Source organism: Gallinula chloropus (genome assembly GCF_964237585.1).
Source record: "Gallinula chloropus genome assembly, chromosome: 1".
In the NCBI taxonomy this organism is placed as follows: domain Eukaryota; kingdom Metazoa; phylum Chordata; class Aves; order Gruiformes; family Rallidae; genus Gallinula; species Gallinula chloropus.
Window position 1 is genome coordinate 82,064,427 of NC_140085.1, and position 16,832 is coordinate 82,081,258.

The 16,832-nt window shown below is 36.4% G+C and overlaps 1 protein-coding gene across 2 annotated transcripts in view; it reads right to left on the reverse strand.

Annotated features, from left to right (window-relative positions):
* The window catches only part of ERC1 (ELKS/RAB6-interacting/CAST family member 1), a gene marked incomplete at its 3' end in the record, with an annotated part of 279,280 nt that overhangs the window by 180,774 nt on the left and 81,674 nt on the right, over positions 1–16,832 (reverse strand). For both annotated transcript variants that reach the window (XM_084278306.1, XM_084278305.1), the window contains one exon: positions 93–230. In XM_084278306.1, the coding sequence (XP_084134432.1) occupies positions 93–230 (138 nt within the window). The remainder of the gene's footprint in view (positions 1–92; positions 231–16,832) is intronic.

Genomic DNA, 16,832 nt, shown 5'->3' on the forward strand with positions numbered 1-16,832 from the left:
GACTCCAGGAAATGCACGGAAAAAATGACTTTAGAGGGGTTGTTAGTAGAAGGATCTTTTGAAGAAAGGAACTTAACGCTTTCCATACTCACTTTTTCTGCCAGTGCTTCCTCCAGTGTGGTCAAGGCAGTGTCGGTATTTGTTGTGTCAGCCTGCAAGGATTTCACTCGATCCTTTAAGCTGCTCATTTGCTTCTCCTTGTCTCGTAACTGTTCCTGAAGATTTTCAATCTTAATGAGAAAGAGTAAATTTTAAGAAAGGAGCAAAAAGAAAAACATCTGGACTCATCTTAGGAGTATATTAAACTCAGAAATATTTTTAAAGCAAAGCGAGTAGGCAAGAGCCTAGTTCCTATAATCCTACATCAAGCAATGGAACCAAACCCATCTAATACTACACCAAGGGACCGATAACCTTTCCCATAAACCACAAGAGAATTCAGAACAAAGAAGTCTAAAAAGGATTTACAAGGACAACATAAAAAAGGGCATTATTCCTAATTCCTGAGGATGCTGGGTACTGTGTGATGACTGAAGGATGATCAATGTGTTAACAACTGATGAAATGAAAACAGCTGAGAAAAACATTACTGCACATATAAACCAAAAAAGGCACTTAGTAATTTTATTAAGAAGCTGTGAAGAAGTTTTATTTTAAGCATTTCCTTTGGTACCATCATATTCTTTATGGTATCAGCATGTTGCTTTTTCATATTAGACGTTAGCTTGCTATATGGCAGACTAACACAAAGTATCATTCCCTGGGTAGAAAATACATCAGCCTTGTTTTCTGTGCATGTAGAATGCAATTAGTTGATGAGTTCTGAATATATCTTTTGACAGACTAAGCAGACCCAATGCTAAACTCTTTTTACGTATCACAAGAAACATATGTATTAACGTTATGATAACCTATTGAAAACACATTTATCAGCAAAGGATTAAACTGGATACAGATTTCTCAACTGCTTCCCTTTTGTTGTTCCTGACAAGTTTTTCCTGCATCAACAACCATGCATCGTAAAGTGGAGAACTGACAGGTGAGGTACCCATCTTGTAGGAAGCTATGCTTTCAAAGACATTTGTAGGAAATAATGTAACCAGACAAATCCAAAGGCTATAGGGTCCAGTGTTTAGTAAACTAAATCAAAGCATTAATTAGACTTTTTGATTCATCTGTTGAGCAGCAGCTAGCAGCTCCTCAGTTACTGGGAATACAGCAACTATCTCCATGTTTTACTCTTCCAAAACCGATCTGCTGTGTCTACAGAGCAAATGGCTACATTGATATGTCCACTACTACTTTGCTATGTCTATTAAAATTATATCCGGAACATAGTTTTAGAAAATGGTCTGGATCATAATGATAAATGTAAAAGATTATGCAGGGGGGGTGAACATTAGTCACAAACAGCAGTAGATGTGTTCCAAGTGGAAGCTAGGAGGAAGAACAACCTAACTCAGGGAAATCCTTGCTGCAACAGGGGAGGTTTAGGTGGAATATTAGGAAGAGGTTCTTTACTGAGAGGGTTCTTCAGCACTGTAACAGGCTCTGCAGGGAAGCTGTCACAGCTAGGAGCTTCACTAAATTCAAGAAGCATCTGGACAAAGCCCTCAGTCACATGCTCTGACTTGGCTGGCCCTGTGTGGAGCCATGAGTTGGACTGAATGATCTTTACAGGTCCCTTCCAACTCAGGATATTCTATGATTCTATGATTCTACAATGTTTCTCTGTGACCCATGATTGTAGAAAGAGTCTCCTGGTGTAAGATTATTCATACCCTTTATTTTTCTTCCCCTTATGCAAGCACATGTAAATTTACAATCCAGCTTTTTACACAAACTGTGTATTATTGATAGCAGCAGAACTATGTAAGTTTTTTTGGTCGTTTTTTCTAAGGAATGGACTGAAATTGGTTTTGGATTAACTTTGTCATTAGTTTCTTCTAGCAAAAAGTATCAGGCCTCCAAGTTAAGCTTAACATTTAAATTTGGGCACAACACAAATGATGCTACAAAGCAAATTTTAAAGAGCTCCAAAAAACACCTAGGCATATCATGTGAGTCAGAAATAACAGTAAGAACTGAAAATTTGTTCTTCATGGACTCATATCTATTATTTAATGCATTACTAGCATATTCCTGCAGCTATGTTGCTTCAGAAAGAACCCTACTAGTTCTGTCTGAAAAGTTCTCCTGGCGCCCACACATGCAGCTACTGAGGAGGTAAGATCCCCAAGAGTAGCCTACGTGGCTGCTTTTGACATTACGAGCTCTCAGTGTCGTCCGCTGTCTAGACAGGCTGGCTGTTTAGACAGCCAACCATGAAAATATACTACAAAGAAGGGTGAGCTATTCTTAGACTTGTGTTTACTGCTGGAGGCGAAACCCTTTCGCAAAGGCTCCAACTGGCTGAAGAGGGGATAGTGCAGGGTGACTTTCTGCTGCGAGCAAACCACACACCAGAGACAGCTACATAATTCAGCTTCAACGTATATTAAGATGCCTTCCAAGGCAGCACAAGCATTTGCACAAGCACAGCATGCATTTTTGTGTTTCAGTGTCTACTGTGACCAGAGTAAGATCACAGCTGTACAACAGTACCATATATGACTACTGCTACTTTCTACATGAGACTTTCTTTAAAAATAATTGTATAAATATATATAAACTTGCTTTTAAAAAAGTATATATATTAATATATATATATATTAATTTTTTGTTAAAAGTCTCATGTAGAAAGTAGCAGTCTACTGTAGTCTCATGTAGAAAGTGTGAACCTGTCACACAGGTTCATTCTACATGTATGCTTTTCAGTCTGGAGTAATAAATGATGATTTTTGTTATCATGCAGGGAACAGCAGGTACATTGAAATGTTCCAAGTCAGGCCAATAGCTAGGCACTACTGAAAAAAACCCACCCCTCTATTTACAACTGTGTCTTTTTGCAGGGTCAGATAACTGATGGTCCCCAACAAGGACATGCCCTAAAAACTACAGGAACTAGAATTTGGATCAACTGATGTATCCAAATTGAAACACTTGTAAGTAATAGATGCAAACTTTCCTTCATGAAATTACAACTCACAATAAAATAATTGCATTTATTTAATTTTTCTCCCAGACCTGCACTACTGTATCACATAATGGCTAAATGACAGGTTGTCCAAAACTACACAATCTGAAGAAGAAAAAAAAAGCACACAGAATAGTTTAACTTTGCCCATGTACTTAATTAAGGAAGAATTCTGCTATTATGTCCTTGCAAGTAGTTTGAGAATCCTTTTCAAAAACAATACATAATATATGCTAAATTTGTTTTACCATCCTTTTCTCCTACCCCAGATAACAGATAACCACAACCGGATCTTTCTTTTCTCCCTAGTGAAAGATGAAATAAACTGCAATGGAATCTCCAAGTCCCCATGGAAACAAAAAGGGACAAGGATTGAACCAGCACTGGTTAATCTTCAAATATTTGGAAGATGATAAATTTCCTCTGAAATGTTCTACAAGTCTAAGGAATACAGAGCACTGTACAGCATTTCTAAAAAAAATGAAAAATAAAAAATATATATTATTATTAGATTATTAACAATTTTTATTTGTGCCATATATAGTTATTTTGCAGGGTAAAGACTGCAATCAGTGGCTGATTTAGCAACACTAAACTTACAGTAAAGGTACACCTACAGACATTGGAATCACCTGCTCTGCATAGCAATTTCCTCATCAATAATGATTTACTGAAATCTTCTTTTCCAACATTGCCAGTTGTCAAGCATTACCATGTTTCAACCTGGGCAATTTATTCCTAGTTGTGTGGAACTAATTATTTTGCCTTCCAGCCTTAAAGCACAGGAGCAGAGGCAAGAGAAGTTTCCTCCAGCATTTGTTCCAAAGGCAAAGAAGAATTCTATTACTTCCCTGGAAACAAATCTTCCACTCTAGATTTTGATATAAGCAGATAAAAATGCTCGTGCTTATACTCTGCACTTGACTTCCTTAGTGCAGCTCCACAGAGACTGTTCTGATCAGTAACATGACACTTTCATCATGATATATACTGAACATACAGAAGACAATCAATTTAACACTTGATAATATTGCTTGTTTGTATTACAAGAACAGATATACAAAAGAATATCTCAGGGTACTGCTAAGCCTTCCACTCTTCCAATGCCAGCTTCTGTTCAGTGCAAGCAGTACTGTAGAAAGGACCGAGATAATCAGGTGGGTTGAGAAGTTTTCTGCTCTATTCCTGTGACAGTGTCATCCAAATAAAGAACATGACATAAGCTGTGAGCTCTCCAAACAGTTCTTCGTGGTTTTGTAAAGGCGCTATTGGTCACATCAGGCCCAGAGTTAATGACTACAAGGAGAGGATGGATTCTCAGAGATGACAAGATGAGGTTATTCTGTGCCAGGAATATTAACATGAAGGCAAAAAAAGCTACTGTTGAAGATGGAGTATGCAAGTAAACAGGTGTGCGACGGCAGAAGAGCTACAATTCCCGTCTAGTTGGAGACATGCCACTCCCTTCACTGTAAGAATACTAATACCATGATAAAAATTTGGTAGCCTGCAGTCATACTTGGTTTTCCTAGTCGCATTTGAGAAGCTAAGAAAGATGGGCTTGCATCAATATCAGGATAAGAACATAAGTTACAACAGACATGATCACATTATTGTATTAGACCAAAAACCTTACTTCAGAAGAAGGGGTAAGACATTTACTCTAGAAAATTGAGATGGATCTGAATTCAAGAAATTTTGCTCTTAAAATGTATTCATGAGATGTCACCTTAAGCCCTGAGAGACTGTTCAAGAAAGCCATACTACTGTGTTTCTGAAAATCACTTTCTGGAGACCATAATGAAAGCCTATAAGTGGATATTATTGGTCAGTTTTATAAGACTGAGCTCAAGTTTTATAAAGGTTGCATTGAAAACCTCATCATTGCAACTTTTTTCTATTGTAGATCTTGCAAAAATAGCACTACAATAGTCCTGCATGAATTGCAAAAATCCACATTTAGTTTAGCATTAACAAGGTCTTGGGTGTGAGGGAAGTAAAATTCACCACTGCATGGATGGAAGCAAAATCTGATCTTTTGAACGTGTGTTGGCTGCATCTGAACCTCCAATACAAGGTGTAGCTTTTAAAGTCCACAGTGCAGTAAGGTCTGCCACATGAGTAGATATTATTCACATTATTGTATTGAATCAATTAAAATGAAAGTAATGTTCTTGCCATTCATTTTAAAGATTAAATTCCCAAGAATAGCAACAATGTGCTCAAGCTGAATGAATACTGATGCTTCGGGCATACCATGTCATCTTGTAAGGCGAGATTTTTAAGTTGTTTTGAAGTTCAGGATAGATCAAAACAATTTCCCTTTTTAAAGTAACATTTTGGCAAACACAAGTCAGAATTCCTTCCAAAGCTCAGCTGTATCCAGTATGCTCTTTTAAATTTATGATCCAACCAACTGATATAAATATGGTTACACTAGTCAAGTTATATTCATAGATTCCTGTTCTTGAATCATCATACCAAAAAATCACCTTCAAATACGCTGCATATCAATTAATTTTGTAGAGTTTGTTGAGCATAAAGTAAATTAAAGACAATAGGAAATGCAAGATACCAGTGGTGGTGTCTGGAACATTATTGTCTTCACAACAGCACACTGTAATATCATTGTGCAATTTGGAAATGCCCTGATGTTGCAGAACCTGATACAGTGGGATTCTGTAACTGCTGTGAAGAATCTTATACCATGAGACTTCTCCAGTGGCCACGGGCTCCAGAGGAACATCCTGGTGGCTTAAGAAAGAGGACCAGGCTTGAGGAGGTGTGAAGGGCATGGAGAAGGACAGGATAAAAAGAGAATTTCAAATGAGGGAAGTCCAGTGTAGTGGTATATCCTACACAGTAGTACACCTAACAAAGTCATGCTTATCTACTGCTACTTAGATCCAGATAAAATTCAGAATAGCACCCATAAAAAAAAAATGCCTGCTTTTTCAGAAAACAAAACATTTTTGTCATTTTTAATCTTGTGATATCTAATCCTTTGAAGTTAGCATGAAGATCTACAGTGTTTAATTTTATAAATAAAACATCTTATTTCTATGTAGCTTGGAAACTGCACACAGAATTGTTTTTTAATTTCTACTCAAAATAAAGTCTTAGTTGTCATATAAATGTATGGACCGCAACTAGGCACATTGATACTGCTTCAGAAGGACAAAACATGCCCACAGCTAAAACAAAGATTAGAAAAAAACATCTAAGAATTAGATAGGACAACTATTGCAATTAATGCTTTATTCTTGACCTGACTTTGAACACACACTTATGCAATAAGGTTGACTAGAGAAGAGTATGCAGGAAGATATACTGCTACAACGCAAATTGATTTAACTTGTATAGACAGTCAATTATTTTGTACCCTCAGTGAAGAAGCAACAGACAATTAACATTGATCCAAAACACTATTCTCTTCCTGGTGCCTTCTTATACAAAAGTGCTCTGCAAGTGTATTTATATCCGCCAGAAAAATAGTTCATCTATCTTTACATAAATAATCTCTAAGGACATTTCCATTGCTTTATTTCCTTTTATCCTCCTTTCCTTTGCATACCTTATTATCCTCTGGTTGCAATAGTTCGCTGATGGATCACTGAAAAGTAGAACTAACACAGTCACCCTAAACTGGATTGCAATTATTGTATATTCCAAGTACTTTTCTGTATTGTCATATTGCCTATAATAAACAGTATTTAAACTAGATGTTTCAAATCGTATTCTAAGATTATTACTATTATGTTTGCAGTCCTTCTGTCCTGTTATTAACTAGCTTGAATTTCCTTCAAACTATCTAACACCATCCTATTGCTGAAGTTTGCTATTTCTGAAAACTGATACTGGGAGGCATATCCTTACAAGCTTCTAAGGAGATTCCAGCATAATTCAATTCAGGAATTAAAAAAAACCCCAACAAAAAAAGCCCAACAGGTTTTAGGACCCCAAGACTGAAGACTGATTTTTGACTTGACAAATGACCTAATATTTGCATTTTCAGGGGAGCCAATGTATATGTTCTTAAGTATTTTCTCAGTTCCAAAGCATTTGCCTAGAAAAATTTGTGCATTAGCAATGACTCACATCCTTAGACAGCTGTAAAACGGTTAAATTTAGTTAAGAAATTGCTTCATTTTGAGGAGGCTCAATAATATCAATAGCCTAACCTAGACAAAAGCAGAGTCTTTGAATTGTAAAATCCTATCATGGACGCTGGCCAATACAAGAGAAGGTTTTGAAGTGAGGGGAGCCAAGGGAGGCACTCTTTCCAACCAGCTATTGCTGATTATGTCTTGTAGCATACAGGTTTTAATTTGAATGGACAATAATTTATGTAAAATGCAAATCAAGTAACAAAAGTATAAAAGCTGTTCATAAGAGATTTGTTTCTGCAGTATGTGAGCCAGTTGCTAAAGTACTTATGCTTAATTACATAATGCATAAAAATATAAATAAAGATCTGTATCACTGTTTTATCTTAGAGCTTCACTGGGTGACCCCTTGGCTTTGCTGCTATTCACCAGCTAAAGAGAATGTACTTGTTATTGACCACCAACAAGATTTCAAACTGGGTTGTTTGTTAAAGCAGTATGTTGGTTCCATCTTGAACACGATACTTGCTTTCACCCAAGATATTCAAAACAGAACAATGCCATCACAAATAGCAAAACAAATTCATTTAGGCTCATCTTCTCCTCTTCAATGAAACAACATGTTTATATATTGCCCATTTGCTTCATATATGTTAAAATGTCACTTATATGGAGAACAATAACTGAAATCACTTGGCAATTTATTTCAAAATCTAATCACGGATAACATCATTTCTGCTGAAAGCCTGGCCTAATCATGCAGAATAACATCATACTAATTCTCCTTTCAGCTGTGTCCTGACATTATGAGCCATCTCTGCGACTATGCTTTCTAAAGTTTTATTCCCAAGACTTAGCAAATAAAAATGGATTAAAACCCCCAAATATCTGGAGGACATTAGCTCATTCCTGTTTCAAGTCCCAGAAAAGTCTTTGACAAGAAATATGCAGAGATTTGATGTAGTAGGATTCATTATGGAAAAAACAGAAATACTGTAATTTGGAATATTTTCATATTGATGGTTCTCAAATGTTCAAAATAAGGTAAACCAAAACTACTTAAATTGTGTAAGGCTGATCAAACAAGGGGAAAAAATGGAACCAGTAAATGTTAACTTAAATCTAATATTCTGCTTTGTAAGAAGCAGAATAAGAAGTTGTGACATTGCTTTTAGAATAGCTTGAGCTTCACAAAGTTAACATTTTAAAAAGTCAAGTGAAAAACTTACTATATTAAAATTCTTTTCTTGGATAGACCAAGTACAGTGTTTCATTGATTATTATGAAGCAAAGACTGTTCTTTCTACAGTAACTTGATCTCATGCACTCAGAAACACTAATGCTATTTTCCTGACTTGCTAGAGTAAGATACACAATCCCTGCTTAGACACATACACAGTTCAGTGCTACACAGCACACTCTCATTAGAGACAAAAAGGTGGCAAGAAAAGACATGAAGAAAGGAAAGGCTTAACTCATGACAGCACTGTGATACCCAGGAATGAAAATCAGGGAGCAGAAAAGGCCAAACACTGAGGCAGACCAATGGATAGGATGGGAACATGGGACTTAATGTCGACTATAAAGGAAATCCTCACAGCAAACTAAACTCCATTTACATCATCATTTAGGATCACTCAAGCAGAAGGCTGTACACTTTGAACAAAGATTTTAAATGAGATCTGGATTCAAACACTGATTTCCTTTGTTCAAATCACCGATTTTTTGAAATGATCAAAGAAATAACGTAAGGTAAAACCACCCTAAATCAGAGGAGAGTGCTCTGGAAAGGAAGGATGGTTCTAATCCCAGTGTAAAACATGCCCAGTCAACTGTAATTCTCCTGTTTCATTCTCCTAGCAAGGGTGAATAGGAAGGGATTAGGAAGTCATACTGTAAACACTAAACATAAGAGACAGAGAAGGAGGGAGGGAGGGAGTGTATTCTTGAGTGTGTAACTATCACTGGTCTTACAGAATTACTTCAGAACACACAGTGATAGGTGTCAAAATACCAATCTGCCAAAATTCTTTCACGATGCATGCTGAAAAAAGTACATGGGAATTTAAGAACCTGTTATATTAAATTAGTGCCATTGTTTCACTTTGTGCTTTCCCACTTTATATCACAGACTGCTTTAGACAATCAAAACTCCAATCTCTAATGAAATAAAGGCTGGAAGGGAGAGGAAAGTGGTCCTCCTTAACCAGAAGTTCTGTGTTTAAAACTATCTGCCACCTACATTTGCTGGAACATATGCAATGCCTTCATCATGCAGAGGAGTATTCTAAATATAAACTGCATGTTAACCTGGGATGAGGCAATCTAGTTTCTCCTGGTGATACTACTCCATGCTAAACAGTTTTCTTATCCTTTGGCTAAGTGAAATCTATTCACGTACTTGTCCCTTACGACAGTCCTAATAAGTGTACATGTATTGTGCAGAGATCCACCTTAGAAGACTGTCTAGCTGAGTGGATTCAAAATTCACTCTTGGGCCCAGGAAATTATTGATTTAAACTGAAAAAATGACTCCTTCCCTGTTTGAGTGAAGATCCGTAAGTTGGCTCATGCGAACACTAATGTCTGTTCCAGACACGGCTCAGACAATTCCCCCAGGGGCAGAAAACGCCTGGACGCCTGGTGATGAAAGCGCTGGAAATTGTCAAGTCTTGCAACCCAGGGAGCAACAAAAAGCCATGTGAGGAAGACTGATGTAAGCAACCTTAAAAATGGCACACACCCTTGCTTTTCCTGCCTCTTCAATCATAGGGAACTTCATATTTGTCCAGTACGACAGCAAATACACCAACAAAGCTTATTTGCTTTATCTTGCCAGAAAAACTACACATTTAATTTATAATGAAGCCAAGAGGCCCCACAGTTGGCTGTTTTCCCAGATCCCTTCAAGAAACCAGAATTTGTCAGTCCCACTACCTATGAGTAATGTTCCATCTTGCCAATCAAGAGGTTATCTCAAGGCACAAGAGGACATAATATTAAAATGACTGCACCTCTTTGAGGGATACTAAAAAAACAATAATTCCTTCCATATATGATGGATTTCCTGAATTGTGGTTTAAGCTTTTTTTAAATACTGGAGCACAGATAATTCCAGAAACTCCAATGGAGTTTTCTTGTAACTTTGCTATTGCTATCAATCTTGCGTGATGCTACTATAGCAGTGTCTTTCAGTTTTAAACCCTTACATGAGCCAACTACAGTAACTGAACTACAAAACTAACATCATTAACCTCACAGTCCTGTTTTCCTTCTTTTTAAACTACTTATCTAAGAGGATTCACTTCAGGAAAAAAAAGAAAAATCAAGTATTTCAGTTACTAAAGGCAACAGGCAAGATTTTCTAATAACACCAATATAAATTAAATGTTCCTTACATTACTAGATGTCAAAATAAGAAATTGGCTTGCTGTTTTCTGCACATATCAGAACATCTGATTTTTTAAAAGGGTATTACTATACATCTGAGAATATTCGTATATATCCTCACATGATCCACATGTTTTTAGTTTTATTGTAGTATCACAAAATGCTCGAAGCAAAAGAAAGGTTTACAAAAAATAAAGCAGCATGTTCTCCATTTACAAAATTCTAATTTATAATACAGCCAGGATTAAAAATTTACTTTGAATACAGCAGGTTCCTCTAACATCGCTGCTGCATTGGTAGCCACAGGAGTGCACTAAAAGTTACCAAAATATCATAAAATTTCTTTTTTTTAAAATCAATTTTTCAAATTTAACTTATGCCTCCTCCACTAGTTTAAATGTCCCACATACTTTACTAAACAATATTCAAGTAGTCTAAACAATAACAATATAAGTAATCTCTGCCACAGATTTCAATGCTCTTCAGTTTAACAGAAGTGATTCTTATACAATCCTAATCAAAAGCTGTCTAGACATAGTCCTAGGTAACTGGTTTTTGGTGCCCTACTTGAGCAGGGTGGTTGGACAAGATGACCTCAAGAGGTCTCTTCCACCTTGATCATTCCATGATTCTGTGAAAACAATTTGCCATAAAACTAGAAATGCAACAAACAAAGACCCTTAGGAATAGAATGTCTCATGCTTACTCTATTGATGTTCAGTGCAAAAACTTCTTACAAGGTTCTTCAGCAGCAGAAGGCTGTGCTTAGGGAACTGTACTAACTCTACCACATCTGATTTAATGACATAAAGCAATTCAAACTCTTCACTATGTGCTAAGAATGCCCAGGAGTAAACTTATTGTTTTCCATAACTAATGATGAAGTATCTGACAGACAAAAGGGAATTTCACCAATTATTCGAAGAGATCACGTGAACCTAAACAAAGTATCCCTTATTCCAGGCTGTGAACTCACTGGTGAGGGCCAAACCGCACCAAGCTTAGAGCCATGAAATGTGCTCTTCTTTGGAAACCAAACCCCCTTGCACAATGAGAATGCCAGTAGATACAAGGTAGGCATCTACCATGACTGATATGGATTAGGCAAAAAGATTAAAAGTGTCTTCCATAGGTCAGTCCCTGGAGAATACACTGTCACCTCTACCGGCACGTGTAAACAATGGGTTATCTGCTGACTGTAGAAACTAAGTTTATGGACCTTTTAGGACCCATATTCCAAATCAGAAAAATGTATGTTATTATATGTCTCACAAAGAAACAAAAAAGATCAAGCCTCACAAGCTACAGTCTCCTGTGAGAGGGAAGGGATCTTGCTAACACTGAACTTGAAGTTGCTGTAATGAACTCTAAGATCCATATGGTAATCAGCACTTTTTAAAACTAAACTAGCTAAGAGATAAAAAGTGGTATGAAGAAGCTGAGGTATTTCTCCTGCCCTAATAATGTCTTATTAGGCATGCTTTCACAGAAGAGAAAAGAAGACACACTGTGCCATCTGAGCTGGGCTGCAATTGCTCTAAAGTGTCTCAATGGATTCTCAGAGAAGTGGAAAGTCAAAAGGGTAGGGTAAGGATGCTGTTTTCAAAGTGATGACGGCTGACTGTAAAATGAAAATACATTCTGTGTTGTGTCCTCATTTCCCATGTGGAAATTAAACAATTAATCTTCTTCCTGAATGATGGAAATTAAAAAATCTCACAGGATAATTATGCTGAATTTTAACTCATATAATGAAGCTACTCCAGTCTTCTTTGGCTCTTTTATTGCTACCACAAGATTTTATCTAGTCGTATTTTGATAGGGATGAAGGAGTAAAAGCTTGTCTAAATTTTCCTATTATTTCTATTCTTAATATTTCTTATTATTTATTACTCTAACTGAAGATAATGCTTCTATTTAAACTTCCATCCCACATGGTAAAGCAATTCCAATAGGATATTCCTAAAAAGAGAAGGGACTCTAGCTTCTTTGAGACACAAGGTAACAAATTAGACAGAACAGACACTGGAAATTTCTAGAATCCATAAATTTCAACTGTATTGTTATGTTCACTGACAGTCAGCAAGTCTATAGCAGAAAGGCTTGAATGAAAGGAAAAGCATCAGCAGAAGGGACTGATATCCCTTCAGGGACACAGAGGGACAAGTTCCCCATGACCTTCCGGGATACATCTTTGAGGTCACATCTGTCAGTTTTAATAAATAAGTTGGCACAAGCCTGTGGGGACTTTAGGTCTTTTTTTTTTTTTTTTTTTTGTGGTGTTTGAAACCTCTGAACTGCGTTTGGAGCCACCTCAGTGGCATGCCTTGAGACCTGGAGAAAAAAGAGCAGAAGTATGGCTTTTTCTAACAGAGAGATATTTACAGAACTACTCTTATATTTGCTCTGCTTGTTCACCCACAGACTTCCTGGGGGGGTGTGTGTGTGTGTGTGTGTGTGTGAAAAAAAGTTTAAAAAAAAATTAGCTATTTCATCAGTCCTGGGTGAACAGAAAGCCTGGCAAGCCTGGCATAGCTTCCTTCTATCTCCCTGTTGAAGGTGGGCTGATGAGCAATGTATAAAAAAATAAAAAACAGAGAATATGCTAGCCCACAGGTATACTGCAGAGGCAAAAAATTATCCAGCCTTAAATAAGAGGACCATCTTTGTTGGGACAGCTTCACTTTGTTCTCTTCTGTATAGTTAGCAAAGGAGACTCAGACACACGCTGCAGGTTTCAACAGGCCACTGCATGTAGTGTTCATAAGGCAGGATTTTTAAGCACTAAGTGTCATCTTAGAGAATCTCAAAGTGATACCTAAAACTCCATCATGCATTTTACTAATTCTTAGTAAACATACATTCATCTGGTAGACAAGTTCAAGGTCACACCAGGAAAGATGAGAAGGTCATAAACTGAATCCAATGTTTGAAAACGCAGTTGCTTCTCAGTGCTCTCTTGTCTCTTCAGAGTTTGGGCAGAAGAGCTGCCTGAAGACGTAAATCTACTTCATGGATGAGGCAATGAAAAGAAAATAATCTTTAAAGTACAAACACTGTTCTTCCAAACTTATGACTACTAAACCAACACTGCTGTTGTAATAACTATGATCACTACTTATTTTAAACAACTGCGTTATAAATTCCATTCTCAGTCCTCCTTTCCTGTCACACAGTATTTCTTATTAAGCATAAAATATTTATTTTGATTTCTAAGCTTTTTAAAAAGCAGATGGAATTTCTTTCCTCTGGAGAAAGGCAATGCTTCTTATCCAAAAAAGCAGGAAAAGCATGTCTTCCCAAATACCAGCTAGATAAGTAACATGAGCACAGCCACAAAACAAAACGAGACCACCACTACCCCCCCAAAAAAACCCCCAGTATCTGTGTTCTTTATCACAGGTCAATTACCACATAGACTATGGAGAGCTGCCAAAAAACACTGTTCAGACACTAAAACTTGCACTTTAGTTGCCTGCAGCTGCATTGCACAATGAATGGAGTGTTAACACCCCCTCCCCAAGACAAAACATAACCTCCCCCCAAAGCAAGGGTCGATTGATTCACTGGGTTTTTTTTCCTTTCAGGGTAACTGTTATTCATCTTTTCTCCCAAATGCTATTTCTCTAAAATGCTTTTATTGCAAAGTATTGATTTCCACCCCCATTTCTTTTCATCCTAGTCTACCAGCACAGATAGACAGATCTGGCAAAGAGAATAATGAAGCACAATTTAATGTTTTTCAGGTCCAGACTTCAAATTTGCGCAGCATGGTCCCTAATTTATTTTTTGACATTCTGCCCTTGCCTGAAGTTTTAACAACTTTAAGTGAGATTTTATGCAAGATTGATTTTCAATGAAATTAGGAAAAAAAAATCCTGAAGCTCTACAAAACTAAATTTCTGCTTAAATTTGCAGAAATAAAGCTAAAAGTCATCTCTGTAGCCTCCCAATTTCTAGCACTTGCCCTATTTCTACTCTCTCAAATAAAGGTGCTACCAAGCAGCACCACTGGAGGAGATTAGAACTGGAAAGGTTCCAGAATGTAAAATGTGAAGTATGTGTTTCCTCAGCAACCTGGAACATGTATTTCGGTGACTATTTGGTATCAGGAGTGATGCCAATTGTCATGTTAATTTTTCAGATATTTGTTGCTCAATCTTTTTCTGTGCCTTGTGCTTGATCTCTAATCAGCCAGTAAAACTTTCATGATATACCTCAACTGGATTTCAGAATAATCAAAATGTACACTGTCTAGTTCATGAACTTTAATCGATACACCAATGATATTAATAGTTCATAAACCAAATCATGCAGAGGCCTGTGTCAATGTATCCAGACAGAGACCCAGTATTACAGAGTAGAGTACAACTTAAATAATTTTTGTTTCATGAACAAAAATTACAGAAATTTAGTATAGCACAGTTTGGGGCACCACACCAAACAATTTCTTGTAGTGTCATCAGAATAGGTGATCGCACATCTAAAACAGTCACAGAAAATGAAAAAAAAAATGAACAAATTCATGGCACAGCCATGTAACATTTTACTACATTATTAGCAGAGGTGATCTCTCTATATTTCAAATGAAAGTAAACAACTTTTCCTAAATAGGTAAGTTATGCAAGTAAATAACTTTTTTCAATGAATTCCTTTCAACATCTTTATTATTTTAACTTTTGTTGCTAATTTTTTTTTAATCTAACTTTCAAAAAATATTAGTGTTGAAAATTTAGTTCATTACAGTACCCACTTCAAAAATATTCTCAAATCTGAGTATGTGTTGAGGGAAGAGTACTTGGTAAAAAAACAATGGTATGGTATTTATTAATCTATTTCTTAATTTGGTTAAATTCTTTCAACATGCCAACACTTGAACACCACACAGTACTCAATTAAAATGCCTAAGTACCACTTAAATAAAAAAGCATTAATTATCAGACACCTAAGCCAGTAAAAAACAAACCCAATAACCAAACCCTATCTATGACCCCTGAAGATACTTTAAACTGTACCATCCAGATCTTCAATTAGAACATACAGCATAGAACCTAATCTGCCTGAACATACTATAGCAGTTTATAATCAGAGGGTGAAATAAAAATTCTACTGTCTACAGAGGAAAAAGTTTAAAAGGGTGCAGGTTTTTTTAAATGCAAATAAAGTTCTGAAGTGCCCTGGCAGGTCTCAAAGACAGTACTTGAATAAAGCAGAAAACTTTAATAACAAGACACAGCCTAGAAATGCAAAAAAGAAAAAGTAAATCAGGGTTTACAATCTTTGAGAAAAACACTTATATGAGAGGAGATACAAGATTCTGAAGTTCCAGGGAGAGGCCACAAATAGCTATCTGTACAGTAGAAAAATGATAGATACACATGTATCAGATAAAAATGAGGCTTAATAATTTTCTCCAGCACCTGAAACAGATTTTATGCAAGTTCTCATGACTTCCATGGTATATAAGAGAAAAACAAACCTGTCTTTCCTTAGCTATTTTCTCAAGCTCTGTTTTTCTGTGGAAAAATGCTAGAGAGAACAAGAAAATGCATAGCTGAATCTACAGAAAATCTCAGTCTTACATTCCAGGTCTGAGGAACAAATTAAAAAAATACAGTTACAGACATCAATCCCAAATCTTTAAAAGACTGAATATGTGCTCATTTACCCTAGACCATACCAAAAAAAAATCCATATTGCACTACAAGCCTCAGATAAAAATACTGTCAGCTAGATTATTCATAAAAATATTCTAGGTTTGCTAGTTACAGAAATTGAAAAAGTCATCTTTGGATTTAAAAACTTCCTCATTTTAACTGCTCATGTCCAAGGAAATGGTTCCAACAACATGAAGGCTGAAGCACATTCAAGTCTCTGCATGCAATTCTTATTAGCAGCAGAAAAGACATTTTTCTATAGATAGGTTATACATTTCTTTGTTTAGGAAGCTTAAAGGCACATTTGCAAATAATTCACGTTGCAGTTTATTATGATACTGTGATCATCTGTTGAGCTATCTAGGAGAACAAGATCTAAAAACCTTTAGGTTTTAGACATTTAGCTTGCACCTTTAATTTCCAGTGTGAAAAGACCAGGTACTTTAACTTGAAAGCCACAGAAAACAAACCTCAAAAAAAAAAATATAAAAGGCTAGCCACATGAAGAGAAAGATGATACTGTCTTAATATGGATTACAGTAGTCTCAAGAAAACAAGCATTAAAAAAATGAGTAAAAAAGAGAACCTTTACAAATGCCTATA